Raw genomic sequence first — 24,121 nt, 5'->3', positions numbered from 1 at the left:
GAGATGTCTAGTGGAACTAAGGGCACAAAATGTGGACTTGAAAACAACATGTAGATTCAACAAAATACAAACAAAATTCAGCATCTGTATTCTCCTAATTTAAACTTAATTACCACAAGTCTTAAAAACATTTTACATAGAGGCATTATAATAAAATTCCAAGCTCTATAATAAGTAGTAAACAAAAGAAGTTTAAAAGCATAGTCAACAGGTTGCTGCTGCATCATATGCCATATACTGTAAAGGAATTTATGTCTTTAGACCTTGCATGAAAGTGCCTACTAATTTGTAATTGTGAAGGCATTTAGGTCGTTATTGCTGTTAAGAACACTATTATTATTAAATTATTATTATTATTATTATTATTATTATTATTATTATTATTATTATTATTATTATTATGTCTCAGTGAAACATACAGCAGAGTCCGTATAGGTCAGTTTCTATCTGATGCTTTTCCAATTCACTGCGGGCTAAAGCAGGGAGATGCACTATCACCTTTACTTTTTAACTTCGCTCTAGAATATGCCATTAGGAAAGTTCAGGATAACAGGCAGGGTTTGGAATTGAACGGGTTACATCAGCTTCTTGTCTATGCGGATGACGTGAATATGTTAGGAGAAAATTCACAAACGATTAGGGAAAACACGGAAATTTTACTTGAAGCAAGTAGAGCGATCGGTTTGGAAGTAAATGCCGAAAAGACGAAGTATATGATTATGTCTCGTGACCAGAATATTGTACGAAATGGAAATATAAAAATTGGAGATTTATCCTTCGAAGAGGTGGAAAAATTCAAATATCTTGGAGCAACAGTAACAAATCTAAATGACACTTGGGAGGAAATTAAACGCAGAATAAATATGGAAAATGCGTGTTATTATTCGGTTGAGAAGCTCTTATCATCCAGTCTGCTGTCCAAAAATCTGAAAGTTAGAATTTATAAAACAGTTATATTACCGGTTGTTCTGTATGGTTGTGAAACTTGGACTCTCACTCTGAGAGAGGAACATAGGTTAAGGGTGTTTGAGAATAAGGTGCTTAGGAAAATATTTGGGGCCAAGCGGGATGAAGTTACAGGAGAATGGAGAAAGTTACACAACACAGAACTGCACGCATTGTATTCTTCACCTGACATAATTAGGAACATTAAATCCAGACGTTTGAGATGGGCAGGGCATGTAGCACGTATAGGCGAATCCAGAAATGCATATAGAGTGTTAGTTGGGAGACCGGAGGGAAAAAGACCTTTAGGAAGGCCGAGACGTAGATGGGAGGATAATATTAAAATGGATTTGAGGGAGGTGGGGTATGATGATAGAGACTGGATTAATCTTGCACAGGATTGGGACCGCTGGCGGGCTTATGTGAGGGCGGCAATGAACCTTCGGGTTCCTTAAAAGCCATTTGTAAGTAAGTAAGTTATTATTATTATTATTATTATTATTATTATTATTATTATTATTATTATTATTATTATTTTTATACTATCTTAGATATGGTTCTTCTTAAATCATGTCAGCAGATGTCCTGCAATAACAAAGCTACAAATTCATAAATATGCCTATAGTATAATCAGAAACTAGATTAAGACTTAGAAATAAGATTGACGAAGCCATGATTTGTAAAGGTCTTTATGGTGAATAAATTACTATTACTAAAGATGAATTGCCAGCTGCTCAGTCATTACCATTAACAAAATTTGAAATTCAGTTGGCAGTTTTGTGGTCATTCATATCGCGACAAAATATGTGGATTATTTAAGCGAGTTTATTGATTTAAATTGTCCAAATGCAGGAATTTACATACATCTCCAACTTCATAGAACAAAGTACACTGCAATAAATAAGACTATCATAGCCATAGTATTGTGGGTCCCTATCACCACGGCATGGCGCGTCCTCAGGTTGCGGATCGAGGAGACGGCCTCCAGATATGGAGGGTAGCTGTGAATATATTGAATAAGCAGTCGTGGACAGCCGATGAGGGGTGGTCCTCCAGCTTGGGGGTTGGGCGAAGGGCTAACAACCCATCACTGTAAAAAACAGCTTGTTACGAAACCTTCAAATAAGAATGGAGAAAGTTACACAACGCAGAACTGCACGCATTGTATTCTTCACCTGACATAATTAGGAACATTAAATCCAGACGTTTGAGATGGACAGGGCATGTAGCACGTATGGGCGAATCCAGAAATGTATATAGAATGTTAGTTGGGAAGGCAGAGGGGAAAAGACCTTTGGGGAGGCCGAGACGTAGATGGGAAGGTAATATTAAAATGGATTTGAGGGAGGTTGGATATGATGATAGAGACTGGATTGATCTTGCTCAGGATAGGGACCAATGGCGGCAGGGACGTCGCTAGGGGGTGCGAAAGGGTGCGCAAGCACCCCATAAAAAATCGAAGCACCCCTTTCCGCACCCCAAAGGGCAATTTATTAACAAAATACTAGGCATAAATTATTTTGAAGAACAAAAACAAACTAACAATTTCTTTGATGTGAAAAAACAACTTCGTCCCATAGTGTATCGTAATGGATGTGATGAGCAATAATAATAATAATAATAATAATAATAATAATAATAATAATAATAATAATAATAATAATAATAAACAGATGTGTAGTATGCGCGCAAGTGCATGAAAGGCATTTTGGATTTTTTATGTACCACATTTTTACAGCTCGCACCCCATCCACGCCCCCCTTGCTCTGATCCTGGTGACGTCACTGTATGGCGGGCTTATGTGAGGGCGGCAATGAACCTTCGTGTTCCTTAAAAGCCAGTAAGTAAGTAAATAAGTATCATAGCCACTAACATCCTAAAGGAGCAAGTATAAGATATGAAAGAAGTACCAATTTTATGAATTATTATTATCAACGATCCGACAGATGTTGCATGTATTATACATCTCTGCAATGTATCTGTTGTAGATATTTTAATAGAGTTTTTGTCTTCATTAAGATAAGAAATACTAAAGTGAAATTAAAATCTTGGGCGATTTTTTCCTTTAAAACGTGACTTTTAAAGAAATACTTGCGAATTTCTGTGAAAACAATCTGGCAACCCTGAATTAGAATGCATGCAGCTACTCACCGTTGATAGCAATGCTGGGGGAAGCAGTCCTGAGGCACCTTCACAGACTTGTTGCGACCGAATCCTGGGAAGTTGCCCATTCCGTCTACGTAATGGCCCTGGGAATCTCTTCGTCCACCAACGGTCAGCTCGTCGACATACGATGCCAGAGCTTGCCACGGTTGTTTGGAGGCGCTAGGACGACCAATGATCTTCTTACACATGCTGGGTAACATCGTCTGAGTCTCTTCTGGGGGCTTGTCCAAGACTTCCAGTTCGATGCTCTCCTCAGCATTCGATTCATCTACAATGTTTAAAGCCCGACATTAATAAATACGTTATATTGAATATTATTCAATACAGAGGATTTGGAATTGAACGGGTTACATCAGCTTCTTTTCTATGAGGATGACGTGAATATGTTAGAAGAAAATCCACAAACGATTAGGGAAAACACGGGAATTTTATTAGAAGTAAGTAAAGAGATAGGTTTGGAAGTAAATCCCGAAAAGACAAAGTATATGATTATGTCTCGTGACCAGAATATTCTACGAAATGGAAATATAAAAATTGGAGATTTATCTTTTGAAGAGGTGGAAAAATTCAAATATCTTGGAGCAACAGTAACAAATATAAATTACACTCAGGAGCAAATTAAACGCAGAATAAATATGGGAAATGCGTGTTATTATTCGGTTGAGAAGCTTTTGTCATCTAGTCTGCTGTCAAAAAATCTGAAAGTTAGAATTTATAAAACAGTTATATTACCGGTTGTTCTGTATGGTTGTGAAACTTGGATTCTCACTCTGAGAGAGGAACATAGGTTAAGGGTGTTTGAGAATAAGGTTCTTAGGAAAATATTTGGGGCTAAAAGGGATGAAGTTACAGGAGAATGGAGAAAGTTACAGAACGCAGAACTGCATGCATTGTATTCTCCACCTGACATAATTAGGAACATTAAATCCAGACGTTTGAGATGGGCAGGGCATGTAGCACATATGCGCTAATCCAGAAATTCATGTATAGTGTTAGTTGGTAGGACGAAGGGAAAAAGACCTTTGGGGAGGCCGAGACGTAGATGGGAAGAAAATATTAAAATGTATTTGAGGCAGACTGGATTAATCTTGCTCAGGATAGGGACCGATTGCAGGCTTATGTGAGGGCGGCAATGAACCTGCAGGTTCCTTAAAAGCCATTTGTAAGTAAATAAGGTACCGGTACCCGTATTTCATTTTAAAAAGTTTAAGATGTAGATTTTCACTTACGTTGCCCATATCATATGGCACAAAATTCCACAATTCCAGATTTTACATTTGTGCTGGTATTACACTATCAAAGTTCTTTGACAAAGAATATGATAAAATATTTTGTCAAAGATTTGTGATAAAAGATAGGATTTTGAGTATATTACACTATATAAAACATTTTATAAAAGATAACCTAAAATTAAGGAATAAGACTCATCAGCCTCCATTTATAGTTAAATAAAATAAAATATTTTTTTGATCACAGATATGCAAAAATGAATGATGAACAGTAACGGAACTACAACCTACATGTTTAATCACCGTGCAGTTAGTTCAAAATATTACAATATGCATATGTGTCGTACTAATTTTTCTGCATTTTGTATAATACAAAAGAATGAAAATCTCACAGGTACCTTTGCTCTCGGTGTGCTGTGTGGTGAGTGACAGCTGCTTGTCCATCAGAGGCCGCAGCATGCTGTCCTCCTGGTCAGACAAGGCGCCTTTCCTCGTGGTGTCCTGGCTGGAAGGGTCCTCATCGTCCTGGCCGTCGCCCGACTCCTGTGTGCTGTTCATGACCGATTTGGGCAGCACCAGAGAGTACCGCTTGTCCTCCACGTGCTTGTTCAAGGCCTCGTGACAGCTCACTGAATACTTTCGCTCCTCCAGCTCGCCCGTCACGATGCTGTTCACCACTCGCGGGAACGTGGGGGAGTGCCTGCCGCCCTCGTCCGCTGCCCCGTCCTGCCCTCCCGTTCCCCCCTGTTGCTGCTGTTGTGAACGCTGCAGACTCATGATCTCCTGCACCAATGCCGCGTGCCGCTTGTGGTCAATCGTCCTTCCTATAACTGTCTCGTGGTGAACACTAGAAGCGGCGTACTTATCTGCTGCGTGCCTTGACATCACTTCACGCACCATTTCTTCTAAACGCATGTTCTGTTCATTGTCTGTCTTCTCTCTGGCTTGTCGCTTTTTCCGTACGATTGAACGCAGACGTTCGAAGCTACGCGCCAGCTTTGATTCTTCCCCTACTTCCTGGGAAATACCAAGAAACCGTTAGGGACAATGAGATGACATAAGTTCAAAAAGGGAAATGGAAACAATGACGAAAGGTACAATATTAAGGAATACAATTTATCACAAATCAGTACAATATTAAGAATTTAGTCAATGTCACAGGCCTAGTAGGGGATCACATACAATTTGAGGGCAAAGAAAAAAATTAATTTCTCATTTTCCTTATGCAGTTTAAATGTAAGAGGACACTCCACTAAAAATGACAAATTTTTTCCTTATATTTTTTTCATCCAAATTTTGAGAGCATATTTACTATTTAAAGAACTAACAAAATCCAAACTCTGAACTCCCAAATGTTTTTGGTTTTCGATTTTTAAATTTTTTCTATATATTTTTTTATAAATATTTTCAAACTCAAGTTTTTAGTAGAAGATCTCAATTTTTAAGCTACTTTTTTTTTTTTTTTTTTTTTTTTAATATGTATGATAAGACTTTCTTGTGTTAAATTCTAACATACCTTGTTTCGACCTATTTATGAGTCATCCTCAGAACTGGTCGTTGTTGGTCTTGTCGTCTCTTGTTTTGTTTCCTGTGAGGGTGTGTTCGTGTGGTATAATGTAGAGTCAAAGAGTGTATGTGTTCTGAAATTGAGTTGTGTGTTGAGAATTTCGTTGGGGTGTGTTTTCGTGTGTCTGTATATTTCGTATTGTTCTAGTGTGTTTAGTTTCTGGCTTTTTGGTTGAATGTGTAGTATTTCCATGTCTGTGTTGATGTCTCTGTGGGTGTGGTTAGCATTTGTGATATGTTCTGCATATGTGGAAGTGTTTTGTAATTTTTCAAACACGTTACAAAGAACACATCACAGCTATAACAAAATTACAAAACACCTCCACATATGCAGAACACATCACAAATGCCAACCACACCTACAGAGACATCAACACAGACATGGAAATACTGCACCTCCAACCAAAAAGTCAGAAACTCAACACACTAGAACAATATGAAATATACAGACACACGAAAACACACCCCAACGATATTGTCAACACACAACTCAATTTCAAAACACATACACTCTTTGACTCTACACTACGAACGCACCCACACAGGAAACAAGAGGCGCCAAGACCAACAACGACCAGTTCCGAAGATGACCGAAAATAGGTCGAAACATGTTAACAAGGTACGTTAATATTTAACACAAGAAAGTTCTTATCATACATATTCTGAAGTTGTTTGTAAAATACCATTATTATTGAGTTTTAAGAGGTAAAAGGATATTACAGATAAAGAATGAACTATTCAGGAGTATCATTTCTTTAATTAGCTAGTATTCTGAAGCTAAAAATGTATTGTGAATTCCATAGTTGCTTCGTACAGAATTTTTTTCGATTTTTTAACTACAAAATTACATTTTCTTACGCATTTATCACAACAATTGTTACAAGTCACGCCACTCTTGTAAATTCTTGAAGACTGTACATTGGGATGCATAATTTAACTATAAAGAATCAAGTTACTAAAGTCGTATGGTTTGTAGCAATTTTTGTGATAAGTGCGTAAGAATGATGTCATTTTTAGTTAAAAATTGGAAAACAAAATCTGTACAAAGCAATTAATAACACATTTTTAGCTTTAGGACACTAGCCAATTAAAGAAATTATACTTCTGAATAGTTCATTCTCTATTTGTAATATTCTTTTACCGTTAGGCTAAAACTAAAGAAAAAAGGTATTTTACTAACAACTTCAAATTAATGTAACTTTGAAAATACTGTATTGAGATTAGGACAAATGTTTATGTGACACTTTTTGCTCAGAAATGTCTTCATAAATAAGCCCCGTAAGTGACGGTAAATCTTCGTATCATCTTGTACAACATCCACCAAGTTAAGTTATGTTATGCAGTGACTTCAGCTCCAACTTCAATAAGTTTGTCACTTGTTTACTCAAAAGTGCATTTTTCTAACTTCAATCCACAGAAATATTGCAAAATTTTCCATCATTGTTTCTTTAGATATTATAAAGTAGATGGTCTACAATCATTAATTAAAAATAAAAAAATTATATAGACTGAGCATATCATGATATTTTCTTACATACAGAAAGAAATATTAATATTTTTAATGGAGCTACGTCAAAGTTGGTATGTCATCCACTTCATAATATGCATGTTAGCTACACGTTAAAAAAAGAATTACCAGAAATGTTAAGAATTTGTAGAATTATGAAGGATTATGTACATATGTTATCAGGCAGTACATCTCACTTGACGATATGTGTGAGAGGAAGATCAATTGTTTGTATACATCTGAAGTCTGATTAGTGTAACACGTTACTAGTCAGTGATATATGCAATGGAGGGTAAAGGAACTGGCCACCCTACCCCATTATCTCCCGGCTTAGTTGCCCTATGAGTAATGCTTTATTGGTGATACTTATCTGACTAAACAAAACCGTTTTTTAGGGTATTGCGTGCAATCAAAATATAAAAATATGAATAATAACTTTTACTCAAACATGAATATTTGTTCTTCCTAAGAAAGGAATTCAATTCAATCAATCAATCAATCAATCAATCAATCAATCTTCTTAATGTCTCCAGCTGTTTACTAACAACATGAAGTCTACTATAGTCCACTGTAGTCTATTCAGTTGTTGTTTTTCACGAGAAATGAGGGGTATTTTGATCGGTGTTCATTATAGATGCCTGTTGCTAGTAGCCAGAGTTGGGGTGTAGTCAATATATACTGCAGGGCTGTGTCTTCTGCAACTGGTACTGATGATTTTAATTTACTTCTTTTGAATACATTAGGACAAAATTATTACTTCAAAATAATATTTCATTTCATTTCATTTTCACTTGTCAATGTAGATATACCTCCACGCCTAAACCTAGTAATGGATGATATAGAACAATTGATCCCATCTGATCGCAAGTTTATCATAGTTGGTGACTTTAACAGTAAACATCACATATGGAATAATGGACCTTCAAATCAATATGCCTAAGAAAGGAATAAACATAATCACTGCATAATTTCGGGTCAAATTGACTTAATGATGATGAGATAAAAAAATTATAATTCTTGCATCAGTTCTATGCTCCCTTAAGAGACAAGTATTTTTCGGAGACTTTAATGCAAGAATAAGCAATGGACTTAAGAGAAGGTGTTTTAAATGACGCATTATGTATAGCAGAAATTCTTTGGTGGGCTAGTGTCCACCCAAAGTAACCCTACTCTTCTTCCCCCTCTGCTCCACGCAAAGTGTAGCTAAATCTTGTTTCAAAATAATTTTTTTTTCCCCAACGCCATCAAGTTGTCATTAGAAATTTCTGGTTTCTCCTGGCAGTGGCGTATTTGTAACCCACTTCTGAAGTTGGGGCGCCTGGAAGGTGAAGTTACTTGAACTATTAGATGTTATGACCAGATTATTCCCGATATTTTTGTACTCGTATAATTTCCGTCCTCGATTTTTCGTCTCCGAAGTTTCAGAAAAAAGGGGAGGAAATTATGAGACTAAATACAGTATGCTGTAAATTGACACAAGTTTGGAATTAAGGAAATTTTTATCTCCTAATGTGTTATAATATTTTGTCCTTATTTTGAGTTAGAAATTCAGAGTTTAAGACTATTATTGAAGCTTATTGACATTTAATTTTTATTGTATATTGGAAGTACTAAATGGCTGATTAAATGGCAATCTTACTCGTGTTAATTGTGTAAGTGCGGCTTACAGCTGTTTCGGTGCTTCTTCACACCATCCTCAGAGCCTACTAGATCTCGGCGTCATCTCGAACTTCGCTGCCTGTTGTGTGGGTGCATTCGATTGTTGAAAAGTGTTGAAATGTGGTGTCATATAGTGTGTGTGTTGTGAAATTGATCTGTGTGTTGAGAATTTGATCAGCATGTGTTTTAGTGTGTCTGTATATTTCATATTGTTTTAGTGTGTTGAGTTTTTGGTTTTTGGGTTGTATGCGTAGGATTTCCATGTTTGTTATTGTATGTGTAGTTAGCATTAGTTATGTGTTCGGCATATGTAGATGTATTGTGTCCTCTGGTTATTGCTTTAATGTGTTCTTTGTATCGAGTTTGGCAGTGGTGTATTTGTAACCCACTTTTGAAGTTGGGGCGCCTGGAAGGTGTAGTTACATGAATTGTTAGATGTTAATAATTATTACCAGATTATTCCCGATATTTTTGTGCTCACTGCATAATTTCCGTCCTCGATTATTCGTCTCCGAATTTTTAGAAAAAAAAGGGGGGGATTATGTGACTAAATACAATATGCTGTAAATTGACACAAGTTTGGAATTAAGGAAATTTTTATCTCCTAATATGTTATAATATTTTGTCCTTATTTTGAGTTACAAATTCGGAGTTTAAGATTATTATTGAAGTTTATTGACATTTAATTTTTATTGTATATAAAACAGTTATATTACCGGTTGTTCTGTATGGTTGTGAAACTTAGACTCTCACTTTGAGAGAGGAACATAGGTTAAGTGTGTTTAGGAATAAGGTGCTTAGGAAAATATTTGGGGCTAAAAGGGATGAAGTTATAGGAGAATGGAAAAAGTTACACAGCACAGAACTGCACGCATTGTATTCTTCACCTGACATAATTAGGAACATTAAATCCAGACGTTTGAGATGGGCAGGACATGTAGCACGTATGGGCGAATCCAGAAATGCATATAGAGTGTTAGTTGGGAGGCCGGAAGGAAAAAGACCTTTGGGGAGGTCGAGACGTACAGAGGTGTGAAAATTATTAGAATAATCTTAAATTTAAAGGTTTTTTAATAGTTCCTTCGCAAATATTAATTGAATTGATGAATATTGGTATATATTACTACACTGATGTAGGATATATTTACTACTAACAATGCCGGAAAGCATTGTTGTACATTGGTATTTTTCTTATTTTACAATTGTTATGGGAATTCAGAAATTATTATATTATGTTGGCGGAATTGGAAACATAAAAAATTATATGCACAAAACAGATGTATGCGTTCATTTGAACCTTCACAACAATGTAAACGCAAAGAACAAATTGTTTAAAGCATTTCTTACTTAATTTTTTATGTTTCCAATTCCGCCAATATAATATAATAATTTCTGAATTCCCATAACAATTGTAAAATAAGAAAAATACCAATGTACAACAATACTTTCCGGCATTGTTAGTAGCAAATATATCCTACATCAGTATAGTAATATTATATACCAATATTCATCAATTCAATGAATACTTATGAAGGAACTATTAAAAAACCTTTAAAATTAAGATTATTCTAATAATTTTCACACCTCTGTAGATGGAAAGATAATATTAAAATGGATTTGAGGGAGGTGGAATATGATGATGGAGACTGGATTAATCTTGCACAGTATAGGGACCAATGGCGGGGCTTATGTGAGGGCGGCAATGAACCTCCGGGTTCCTTAAACGCCAGTAAGTAAGTAAGTAAGTAAGTAAGTAAGTAAGTAAGTAAGTAAGTAAGTAACTAAGTAAGTAAGTAAGTAAGTAATTAAGTAAGTAATATGTTATAATATTTTGTCCCTATTTTGAGTTAGAAATTCAGAATTTAAGACTATTATTGAAATTCACTGTCATTTAATTTTTATTGTAGGCCTATATTGGAAGTAATAAATGGCGTTTTCCTACGAATATTTGCCACAGGAAGAAAGGGCACACAGGACATGCTGCTGTTTGTTACAGGACGCACTGCAAACTGTTAATTGCACTCAACAGTCCTCACTCGAAACTTGCCGAGAGTCCTATACCTCATGGTGACAGGCAGTGCTGGTGTCCAGCAGAGTCTCCATGCTGGGAGGCGCATGGCGCCGGTGGAACAAGGGAACGGTGGGGGGAGGGGCCACAGAGGTTTGGGAGTACGGACACCAGCAGCTGCGACACAGTCTGGCTGCGAGTTCCATGTGCTGCTGCAGCCGAGCCACGTACTCCGCGGCCTCTTCGTCTTCGTCTGGCTAGAAAACCACCGCTGACGTCAGACTCAACATCCAGTACATCCCACCCACCAATTTATTTCATACTACATAATATCTTTTTTTTAAATTAGAGACTTCAAAATAATTGCAGTATTAGACCACTGAGATTCCATACTATAACGACCCCAATAGGTTGGAAGTATTTCTTGAAGATGACGATAAATCCAACTTTCAGAATGTCCCTACACAAACTCGTTGCGTCTTAATTTATATTAACCTGTATCCACTGAACAGTGGAACAATGATGATGATGATAATAGTAATAATAATAATAATAATAATAATAATAATAATAATAATAATAGACTAATAAAATAAAATAACAATAATAATAAAAAATAACAATAACAATAAAACAGCAATAACAATGATAATAAAATAACAATAATAAAAATTACAATAACAATAATAAAAATAACAATGATATTAATATAACAATAACAATAATAAAATAACAATATTAATAAAATAGCAATAATAAAATAACAATAATAATAATAATAATAATAATAATAATAAATAACATAACAATGAAATAACAATAATAGACTAATAAAATATAATAGCAATAATAATAAAAAATAACAGAAATAATAATAAAATAACAACAATAAAAATTACAATAACAATAAAATAACAGTAGTAATAAAATAATAATAAAATAAAATAGCTTAAAATAACAATAATAAAAAATAACAATAGTAAAGTAATAACAATAAAATAACAGTAATGATATAAAGCAATAAGAGACTAATAAAATAAAATATCAATAATAATAAAATAATAATCATAAAAAATAATAACAATAAAATAACGGTAATAATAAAATAACAGTAAAATTACAGTATTAATAAAATTACAACAACAACAATACTAATAATAATAATAATAATAATAATAATAATAATACCGTAATAATAATAAAATAACAATAATAAAAAATAACAATAACAATAGAATAATAAAATAACAAAATTTAACAATAACAATATAATAATAATAATAATAATAATAATAATAATAATAAAATAACAATAACAATAAAAATAAAAAGTAACAATAAAATAACATTAATAATATAATATAGAAATAATAGAAAAGCAATAATTCTAAATTACAACAATAATAAGATAAAATAGCATAAAAATAACAATAAAAGTAACAATAACATTAAATAATAATAATAATAATAATAATAATAATAGTAATAATAATAATAATAATAATAATAATAATAATAATAATAATAATAGAAAGAGTAAATTCATTTGCATATCTCGGATAGGCATCCTTTTTCGAGGAGACAGACATTCCAGAGAAAATGTTTAAATACACTGAAACAATGGGAATAATTAAGAATTTAATATCATCTTCCTTAGTAAAAAGACATATTAGAATTCACCTACAAGATCTTGGCGAGACCTGTACTTTGATACGGTATTGAGGCATGAACATGAAGGAAGAAGAAAGCAGAATAACGGCTAGTGAAATTAAGTATATAAGAGATACACAGCAGGATATACCAAAATATAAGATCATAAACGTAATGAGGATGTAATGGAAGAATTACAAACCTGTAATGCATCGTATACAACAAATGGATGAATCATCTACATTACATGCATACAAATAGAGTCTCAGAAGCCATGTTTCACAATCGTCCAAGCGGAAAGAGATCACTAGGTCGTCTAATGAAATGTTGGGTTGAAAATTCAACTGTGAAATCGTAACAGACCATAAGGACCTTTGAAAGAAGAAGATAATAATACAGCTGGAGAAATGAAAATACATATAAAATGTATATGTAACACCAAAAGAAAGTCGTTAATTTATTTCTAATGGTAATAATAATAATAATAATAATAATAATAATAATAATAATAATAATAATAATAATAATAATAATAATAATTTCACAAATAATTATATATGAGCAGCAAAAGGCAATTTAGAATACAACACATGTATGGGTTAGCAGTATAAGGTTTACTTCTTACCTCTTTCTTCGATTTCAACTCCTCTGAGTTGAAACTGTTGAGCAACAAGGCCAAGAAGAGGTTGAGAACCATGAAATTGCCCATCACGAGCGCGGGCAGGAAGATCGCAAAACAGGTTTCAGGACCCTGAGTTAAAATTAAAAATAAAATTAACATTTATTATTATTTTTTTTAGACTCTCACAGTCATTTTGGATTGTCAAATTATTTCAGTAGCAATGAAGAAGATGTCATTATTTATGAATGAAATTGAAACAGTGATAATAAGAAAATGTGTATGGATTCTTCATAGAACTATTTAGGGACTTCTTAGAGAAATTTGTGAAATATATTAGCAAAACTTATGCTGGCCCTCTTGAAGGACCACACCTGAAATTTTAGGCCACTCAGTGAGGGAAGTGGGAAAAAACCAGAGGCGGTTTGCTACCCCAAGATTTTTCCCTAGCATACCTCGATTTAAAAAAGGCATAACATCTCCCTTACAACATACACATACATGATGTAGCCTATACAGTAAATCGTTTCATGCAGTCAGTAACGTGAATCTTTGAAGCTTACGCAGAACATTAAATTTCGTAATAAAATAATTTCAACTTACTTTAGTTATTTGCTAGATTATTTAGCAATGTCCATTGAGATTTACCATTTAAAATAATGTTAAAACTTCAAAGTGCCTTACTTAATTATGAATAAAAAGTGCAATAACAACAGAAATGACACAGTCACTAAATTGGCAACAATGGCCACCACAAGCTACAGACCACAGCCTTCTATACTTGAAATACTACCATTGTAAGCATTCCAAGGGTTGACTTATCAAATAAACGTGTCTAAATACACGCTGAATACAGTTCCAGAAGGCTGTGGTTTAGATTTACGAAGAAAACAGATATTACTCATTGTTGTTAAGAAATGTATAAACAAATTTTTACGGATGACATTTTTTCATGACTGTATCTCATTTTCCACTAACGGTATGTCTTCTGGCTATAGAAACCAGTGGTGGTATTCCATACCGGAGCATATCGTTTCACTTCCCTCACTGATTCTACTGAATTAAAGTAGCATAATGAACTTGGTATAAAATAAAAATTACATTAGAATGTGCAAGAATTAGAAGTAAAATTACATGATATAATTTGAAACTGTAGACATCCCACCAAACAATTTTAAGAAACTAATTTGAACAATGAGTTTTAAACTGGAGAATGTCTTTCATAAAACAAAATGAGTTAACCACACAATTTTTTTTTGTTGTTGTTGGTAACTCTATAGCATCTATTAATGCTTTATGGTTGTGCTGACAGATGGAGTTACTTGTCAACAATGTGACGCTAAAACGTGTGTTCAGGTTACTCGTGGCTAACGAGAAAGACAGGCTTCGCCACGAATTGGAGTCACGTGATTATCATGGTCTAGTCATGGCCCTCTTGACAATCGCCTAATATAAATACATGTTCAAAATTCTAAAAAAACAAAGGAATTTCTATATTAAACTAGTGTTAAACTTGCATTTACAAAAAAACTTGTTCAATGTTGGCCATGTTATGACTAAGAATGTAACGTCGAGCCGTAGCCTGTCTTTCTCGTTAGCCACGAGGTTACTGCCCAGCGACAGACCTGATGTATTTTATATTTTGATTATTGGTTAATTAATATTAACCCGGCACACTCACACAAATTTCCAGACTCTAGACACCCGGGTAATTTTTCTTCTTCAAGAAAAATTCACCGAGAGTCGAGCATGCGAATCGAACCCGGGACCTCCACATCTGGAAGCCAGTATAATGACCAACAGACCACGGAGGCAGTCAAACCACACAATTGACATAGGAAACGAAGACAGACACACTCGTTTCCTTGAATATTGGTCAAAGATAAACATTATTGAATCATTCTTAAATGAATGCTCAAGTTTGGGGCCATTTGTATTATTGATAAATATTTCGACCAGTGTAGCATTTTAAAAGCGTTAATATCAAGATAAAACGAATTGAAACAAAGAATATGGGACTTGATGGTGGTGATGATGATGATGATGATGATTGTGGTTGTGATGGTCGTGGTGATGTGATAATGGTAGTGGTACGAGATCATATAATTATTCTAATGAATTCTCTTAACGCTTTTGAAACGCGTGTATCTGTCGCAAAATACTACACTCCTCAATAACAGGTAAGACAAAGAATTTATCTGAAAATACTTCAGTTAGCATGAAAATCATAAAAAATATCGACAACAAAGACATGCGTACCGCATTTTTTTCAGCTCTCATGCAGTCCCAGAGTGGCTCAATCCACTCTCCACACAATATCCGAAACACCATCATGAAAGAATGGAAGAAGTCATTGAAATTCCACCTGGAATATAAGATATAATATTAATAGTAGCACGAAAAGAAAAGCGTACAAAGATAGAAGATAATAATTTGCCATTGTACTACCTTGGAATGGCATCAGGGTAGAACTTTTCTTCTGTGTAGTCTTTGGAGAAGAGCTGCATGCCAATGACGGCAAATATATAGATGACGATAACAAGTACAAAAGTGAGGTTTCCGAGGGCGCCTATCGTGGAGATGATGATGCTGAGGAGCACCTTCATCGTGGTCCAGGACCGCGCCAGCTTCAAAACCCGCAACTGCAAGACAACGGCGATATGGTTATTAGCTAATCATGAATTTTTTTGTGATAGCCCCATAACCATCGCAAATACAGGACGAATCAGGAGGGAAGGTACATGGTTTGAGGAGTGATAATATTGGTGATTCTGAACAAAAAGGTTTATATGAACATATGTCCTATTCTTAACGGTTTCGGAGAAAACTAATGGAAACAACGAGGAACATGAAAAGTGCAGGTGATAGTAAATTACTTACTGTATTTAGTAAACTGTCCTTGTAAATTTTATGTTATATTATTGACTAAGACCACACCGTACATGAGCCTGGCTCTTACAGTAGTGACTAGAAACATTTTTGTTTTATAAATTAATTTGTACTCACTAGCTAGCTAGTTAAATAAATAAATAAATAAATAAATAAAAAGTAAATAAATAAGTAAATAAATAAATGAATGAATAAATGAATGAATGAATAAGTAAATAAATAAATAAGTAAATAAGTAAGTAAATAAACAAATAAGTAAATAAATAAATAAATAAGTAAGTAAATAAATAAATAAATAAATGAATGAATAAATAAATGAATAAGTAAATAAATAAGTAAATAAATAAATAAGTAAATAAATAAGTAAGTAAATAAATAAGTATATAAATAAATAAATAAATAAGTAAATAAATGAATAAATAAATAAGTAAATAAATAAGTAAATAAATAAATAAGTAAATAAATAAGTAAATAAATAAATAAGTAAATAAATAAATAAGTAAATAAGTAAATAAATAAATAAGTAAATAAATAAGTAAATAAATAAATAAGTAAATAAATAAATAAATAATAAATAAATAAATAAGTAATTAAATAAATAAGTAAATAAGTAAATAAATAAGTAAATGAGTAAATAAATAAATGAATAAATAAGTAAATAAATAAATAAGTAAGTAAATAAGTAAATAAGTTACTAAGTAAATAAATAAATAATAAATAAATAAATGAGTAAATAAATAAATAAGTAAATAAATAAATAAGTAAATAAATAAATAAGTAAATAAATAAATAAGTAAATAAATAAGTAAATAAATAAGTGAATAAGTAAATAAATAAATAATTAAATAAATAAATAAGTAAATAGGTAAATAAATGAATAAGTAAATAAGTAAATAAATACATAAGTAAATAAATAAATAAGTAAATAAGTAAATAAATAAATAAGTAAATAAATAAATAAGTAAATAAGTAAATAAATAAATAAGTAAATAAATAAATAAATAAGTGAATAAGTAAATAAATAAATAAGTAAATAAATAAATAAGTAATTAAGTAAATAAATAAATAAGTAAATAAGTAAATAAATAAATAAATAAGTAAATAAATAAATAAATAAAAATCATTGTTACCTTATATTCTGTTTACTTGTGTACTTTTCTTTACAGAACATGTTCAGAAACTCCACCGTCAACTTCAATGCACTGTGCAGCTCTTGCAGACAGCTGCTGTGTTGCTGATCTGAGCTGATTCGGACATTCCTTTACTTGAGCAAAAGCATGTAAAATGCGAGCGAGAAGTTTCCACTTTGCGCTTGTAGAGTTCACTCTTAAATCAACCTCACGCACAGTAATCCAATGTAGTAATGTCGGGTGACTTCGGTGGCCAAGAAATGATTCCACCGCGACCGATCCAACGCCCAGGATAAGTTTCATTGATCCTACTACAACCTAATGTCGTTTTGGTTGTGTCCACATATGAGTGCTGATGAAGGACATGAGACTGACACCCCTGATTTTCAAACAGCTATATGTCTGATTCTTTTAAGAACAGGGTACATGTTCATAGAAACTTTTTTGTTCAGAATCACAAATATTATCACCCCTCGCACCATGTACCTTTCCTCCTGACTCACCCTGTATTTCATTTTACCTCCTTTTACTTGCATAGAGTAAACCAATAATCAGCTTACTTTTATGAGTGTATTTGGAACTGGCGGATCAAGGTCACGTACAAACCACGCACGAGTCACTGAACTCAAAGCACTGGTAATCCCGGCTGTCCCAGCTGCCTTTAGTTGAGGGGAATGGTCCAGAAATGGGGTAAGCACACGTGGAAAATGTAATCCATTGCTTGGCCTTGATCCGTCAATTCGAAATGCACTGATTATAGTACTAGGATGATGTACTGTATTCATAACACTAATGAATATTTATTTATTTTAAACAGATGAAATTTGCTGTGATCTCCTACATTGCAATAGTCTAATTACTTTGAGGCATAACTCCTATAGGTTTCAACTCATATAATATTTTTGATAGGTTGTATTAGATGTAACAAATAGAAGCAAAGTGTAAATTTTTAAGTTGGCTACAACTGAAAACATTAACATTTCCTGCTTCATAAAGTATTACGTTCATTCTGCAAACAGTTGTAATTTTCTTTCTGAAGCAAGCTGAAATGTATTGCGTTTTGTCATTCTGAATTAACATTAACTTCTGTTTTGTTTTATGGCAAGTAAAGTCCAGAAAATTTCATAATTTATACAGGGTGATTCAAAGAGCACTTTACAACTATGAAAGCTTACGAAAATTTATTGAGAAGACTTACATAATTGGTTTTAATGTCATTTGATAGCAGAACACATCAAGAATTATATCACCACGAACACTAGCGGCTTCATTTCAAGAGGCTGTCATGACTAAGATATCTATTGTCAATTGCTTTTATTTGTCAGTAGGCCTTGACTGACGAGCATATAAGAACTGGCACTCTTAGGAGTGTAGGTCGGGGTTTGGGATGGCTCACAAGCAACAAGTTATACTAAATATGTTTAGGAATAGTGTAAAACTGGCCTATGTCTCCTATAGTGGTCGGGACATAAGTAACATTCACCCAAAATGGCGTGCCTGTGTTTAACAATTACCTTGGCTCGAGAGAGGGCAAAAATTACAGTTCCTAAGGAAAGACTAAAAGGTATTAGGCCTACTTACTGATAAAATAAGAAGCCTACAAAATTATGTAGTCTCCCGATCATTTCAGCAAGATCTCTTAGCAGGATAAAAGCTCTACATCCAGTAGCTATACCAAGATGCTATGTCTATTGTTCGAAAGCATAGCAAACCTGCCCTTTTTTAACTTTCACCTACAATCCACAATGACCTGAAATAGCTATTGCTTTACTCCCACATGAAAAACTCACTGATCGTCCTGACATTGTTACTTGCATTTTCGCGTTGAAACTCAAGAACTGAAAGCGAATGTGTTCAAGAAAAAAGTATTTGGCATAAAAAAAACCATTCAGAGGGAGTATGTTTCATTATTACGGAAGCAAATAACTTTCAAAATGTCTGATATTCTTCATTGAAAATAAATCCGAAAACTCTTTATTTGAACGTGTAATGAACTTAGTTTGCAGCATTTGCTGCACAAGCCATTAGTATTTTTGTAATTGCTTGGCAAAATTTCTCCTTCTTAAACGAGTTTCGACTACTTTATTACTCCAAAACCCTTCATTCATATAGTATTAAAATTTTATCTGTCCTATAAAAATACGTAAGCTTACCAAACGCAAACATCGCAGAACAACCAGACTGTCCATTAACTCAAAAGACAGATCCAACAAACTCGCTGACACAATAATAAGATCAAAAATATTCCAGCCGCAAGCAAAATATTCTTTGCTGAGGGCTAGAATCTTAAGGAAGCACTCCAACGTGAAGATTGATGTGAACACCTGCAACAAACAGACATCTTTTGTTTATCTTTACGCTTGTAGACACCAAAACTGTTCAGTGAGGGACATAAATGTTTTAGTCTTTGAAGAATTTTTCATGTAATGGCAGCTGCAATTTTTAATTCTGAAACCATCTGAACTAAATTCATCTGATAATTAAATCCTAATACGGTACATAAAACTGCCTTACATCTTATCTTTAATTACGATAATAAATGCTATCTGGTATAGCTATCTCAATATGTGTATATTTTTAACTGTCAGTTTGTCTTCGGTCTCATATTCTCTCATTTCAAAGCAACAAACTACGTTACCACGAAAAAATGAGAAAGTAAGTGCAAGCTCATAGATCTTAAGTCGTATTATTCCTGGAAAGTGTTCATCCTTGGCCCTGTTAGCGTGTTTCTTGTGTCTACAGACTTTTTTACAAAAAAAAAAAAACAGACAAAATTACCCATAAAACATAATTTCACACATACATTTAGCATTTTGTATCCAATTTCGCGAGATCAGTAATATACAGGAACATAATTTTATTTTTACTAACATTTCTAATATTAACCTTTGGATTAACAAACAATTGAGAACCGGAAACATCGTTTGCTACCCCCTTTCCACGACTGGAGTTCGATGATACTGGCGTAAAATACAAACAAATCACTTTACTAGGTACAGGAAGAAAGAAAAGCAGGTCATCCATTTACGTAAACTAAGAAATATCGCGATTTTGAGTTTGATAATTTTCATTAGGTTTTTGTTTAATCAAAATATAGTACTGTATTAACAATAGGTGTTTTTACTAACGAATTATGCTATCCATTCGGACGTATTCATTATGCAGTGTATATTATACTGTCTACAGCACATTAGCGTAGAATATAGAGAATGAAGTTAAATTGAAAAATAATCATAATATGGATATTTAAACACATTTTTGAAAATGGTGGCCGTTCATTTTGATACAGGCTTCAGTTCTTTTGTGTATATTATCGTACTATAGACTACTGCATGTAATTCCAATTACCAGTTTTGTTCTTCGTACTAGTAACTCATGTTGAAATAATTCTGTACCTGCTCTATAAAAGATTACCTTACGTACTGTAAATTCAATCTTCACTTTTGCCCGATCCGAGAAGATAAAATTACTCAGACATGCTATCTACTGTCCGACCAAGAGGTTTTGTCGCAGGATCGTAGAAAGGAGAGAAATCATGTGACAATTAATTAACGAGGCCCTTTTATTTAAGTTATTTTAAACAGTTGTCCAATTTCCAATTTCAGAAAAGAGCTACGACAGCCCAGCCACTAGCCTTTACAGAGGGGCGAGCAGAAGCGGGTGGGGGAAACCGGGATGCGACATAGGCAAACAGGTGACAGTACCTGTGCGAGAATATGATTCAATATTCAAAGGTATTTCGTCACTGGAAAACGCGAACATATTTCTGAAACGTACTATACTTACTAACTCAGTACTGTTTACTATGGCCATAAGGTGACTTTGACTGTATACGGTTGATTCTGTGTGGAGAACGGTTGGAAGTTTACTAGTAGAGGGGGTGGGAGTGAAATATATTAAAAAATTCAGGTACAATAAAAATTGAAGTAAAAATAAAATGATGTTCCTGTACATAAATTGCATTTAAATATAAAATTACTTATTTTGACAGTATTTGGACACATTTCGCATTTATCGTGATTTCGAAAATCTACCATCTCTAATTGTAGCAAAAAAGTGGATAGGAAGACCTAAAAACTATGAGTTGAACAGTATTGTACCAGTTAATGAATGTTTATCAATTTTCTCTCTGAAATTGTTAGCAACTACGTTTTAAATAATTGATTAAATGGCGATCTTACTCGTATTAATTATGTAAATATGTGCTGCTTACAGCTGTTTCGGTGCTTCATCACACCATCCTCGGAGCCTACTAGATCTCGGCGTCATCTCGAACTTCGCTGCCTGTTGTGTGGGTGCGTTTGATTGTTGAAAAGTGTTGAAATGTGGTGTCAAATAGTGTGTGTGTTCTGAAATTGATCTGTGTGTTGAGAATTTGATCAGGGTGTGTTTTAGTGTGTCTGTATGTTTCATATTGTTCTAGTGTGTTGAGTTTTTGGTTTTTGGGTTGTATGTGTAGGATTTCCATGTTTGTTATTGTATGTGTGGTTAGCATTAGTTATGTGTTCGGCATATGTAGATGTATGGTGTCCTCTGGTTATTGCTTTAATGTGTTCTTTGTATCTAGTTTGGAATGATCTGCCTTTCTGTCCAATGTAGAAACTGTACATATGCCGAACACATAACTAATGCTAACCACACATACAATAACATAAATACAGACATTGAAATCCTACACATACAACCCAAAAACCAAAAACTCAACACACTAGAATAATATGAAATGTACAGACACACTAAAACACATCCTGATCAAATTCTCAACACACAGATCAATTTCAGAACACACACACTATTTGACACCACATTTCAACACTTTTCAACAATCGAACGCACCCACACAACAGGCAGCGAAGTTCGAGATGACGCCGAGATCTAGTAGGCTCTGAGGATGGTGTGAAGAAGCACCGAAACAGCTGTAAGCCGCACATGCTTACACGATTAACACGAGTAAGATCGCCATTTAATCAATTATTCATATTCAAGTGTTAAAAGTAGTGTACGAAAGATTCAACATGAACTATGTTTTACCTTTAGGTACAGATAACAGAAAATATCTTCATATTCTTCTTTTATCCTTTTGGAGAAAGTAAGAAGACAAGCTAATAGTTCACACTGAGATTTGTAAATTGAAATATTACTCAGAATTTTATATATTCTAGGGTTGCAAATGATGTATGTCTTGTTTACATTCAAGACTCATTAGATTACGAATATTTTATAGAGCACATTAAACAATTATTTTATCACGTCACTTTTTAGAATCAGAAATTAAGTTTTGTGCGTGAAATAGTCTTAGAAGTTTGTCATTTAATTCTGCAGTGAGAGGTAGAAAAAGAATTGAGCGGGGACAAAGAGGAAATAAAACTTCTCGAAGGTACCATTCATGACACCAAGTACCAGCAAATGCACATTCATTGGCCCCAGAGACAATGGAAGTTACGCCTACATACTCGGTAAGGGTTACAGATCGAGGGATGCAGAAACAATGTGGGTGGTATTAATGTTCTATATAAACAAAACACATTCTGTTCTCAAGGAAGTTCACAGCTACTTGAAGTTGTCAATTGGGTCAAAATATCTAACACTGACTAACGGGTCTTTAACTAAAGGAAATTGTCGAACATTAAACTACCATCCTACTGAGAGAAAACTACTTTTACAAGCAATACACAGGGCATGTTTCATCGTCTAAACTAAACTCAAATGTTTCTTAATTCGGGAAAGACAGTCACAAATGATTTTCATCTTTCTAAAAGGTAATCAACACATATAATTTAAATTAACATGCCAGAAAATAGTAATATCTTAGTTTTTAATTAATAAAATTGTTTGTAATTATTGTATACTAGCTAGTGACTTTCATATAAAGAAGAGTACTATAGTGAATTAAAAACAAATGTCATATAGACACTTACTGTTTTGTTTCTCATTTCGTTTCTTACATAAAGCATAAAACATAATACACACATAATTATATCAACAGTGACTCGCTTTATGTTCATGTCTTTTTAATATCAGGTAAACAATATAATGCCCGTTTAAACTTATAAGCTTATACAGGGTGGAAGTAATATAATTGTGCAGATTTTAACAGTTTATTCGTTGGACAGAGTACAACAAAAAAAATTCGAATACTATACTAGTCTCAAACTACTTTTCTCAGAAAAAAAAAAAATATTTTTTTTCCTAAATGTTAAAGTGTTTTGCTATTTTACTCCATAAGTACTATCCGTATCTGATAAGAAATGATTTATTCCTTTGGAGTTTTTAAATAATATGGTCGGTTTTCTTGCAAATTAAGTAAAGAGATTATCATACAAATCTGGCTTTCAGGTAGTAGCTCCCTGTAAAGCAGGTTTGAATAATTTCAAGAAAAAATTGTTCCGGGGCCGGGTATCGATCCTGGGACCCTTCGCTTAGCGCGCGAAAGCCAGATTTGTATAATACATTCGTTACTGGAGGTACGTTAACAGAAAGCCACAAATTAAGTCACACAGTATTGTGTGCACTCACAGTTGAGGTCTGGTGTCTTGTCAGCACATTTGAGTTGTGTGGATATAAAAGGAAAAATTGTGACGGTGTCGTGTATAGTTCCTGGGGTAGCTCAGTCGGTAGAGCGTTCGCGCGTTAAGCGAAGGGTCCCGGGATCAATACCCGGCCCCGGAACAATTTTTTCTTGAAATTATTCAAAGAGATTATCACATCCTGATTTCATGAAATCAAGAAGTCTGGCAACCCTGCTCTCGTGGC

The 24,121-nt window shown here is 33.7% G+C and overlaps 1 protein-coding gene across 2 annotated transcripts in view; it reads right to left on the bottom strand.

Annotated features, from left to right (window-relative positions):
- LOC138713121 (sodium channel protein 60E-like) overlaps positions 1-24,121 on the bottom strand; it is a 983,436-nt gene that overhangs the window by 40,574 nt on the left and 918,741 nt on the right. The window contains exons 13-19 of one of the 2 annotated variants that reach the window (XM_069844908.1): positions 19,522-19,692; positions 15,798-15,991; positions 15,609-15,714; positions 13,356-13,481; positions 11,134-11,337; positions 4,739-5,357; positions 3,097-3,379 (exon numbers count right to left, since the gene is read on the bottom strand). In XM_069844908.1, the coding sequence (XP_069701009.1) occupies positions 3,097-3,379; positions 4,739-5,357; positions 11,134-11,337; positions 13,356-13,481; positions 15,609-15,714; positions 15,798-15,991; positions 19,522-19,692 (1,703 nt within the window). The remainder of the gene's footprint in view (positions 1-3,096; positions 3,380-4,738; positions 5,358-11,133; positions 11,338-13,355; positions 13,482-15,608; positions 15,715-15,797; positions 15,992-19,521; positions 19,693-24,121) is intronic. The other variant, XM_069844909.1, reaches the window with a different exon arrangement.

Source organism: Periplaneta americana, chromosome 14, assembly GCF_040183065.1.
Source record: "Periplaneta americana isolate PAMFEO1 chromosome 14, P.americana_PAMFEO1_priV1, whole genome shotgun sequence".
Classification (NCBI taxonomy): Eukaryota; Metazoa; Arthropoda; class Insecta; order Blattodea; family Blattidae; genus Periplaneta; species Periplaneta americana.
This window is presented reverse-complemented; position numbering and strand designations above follow the sequence as displayed.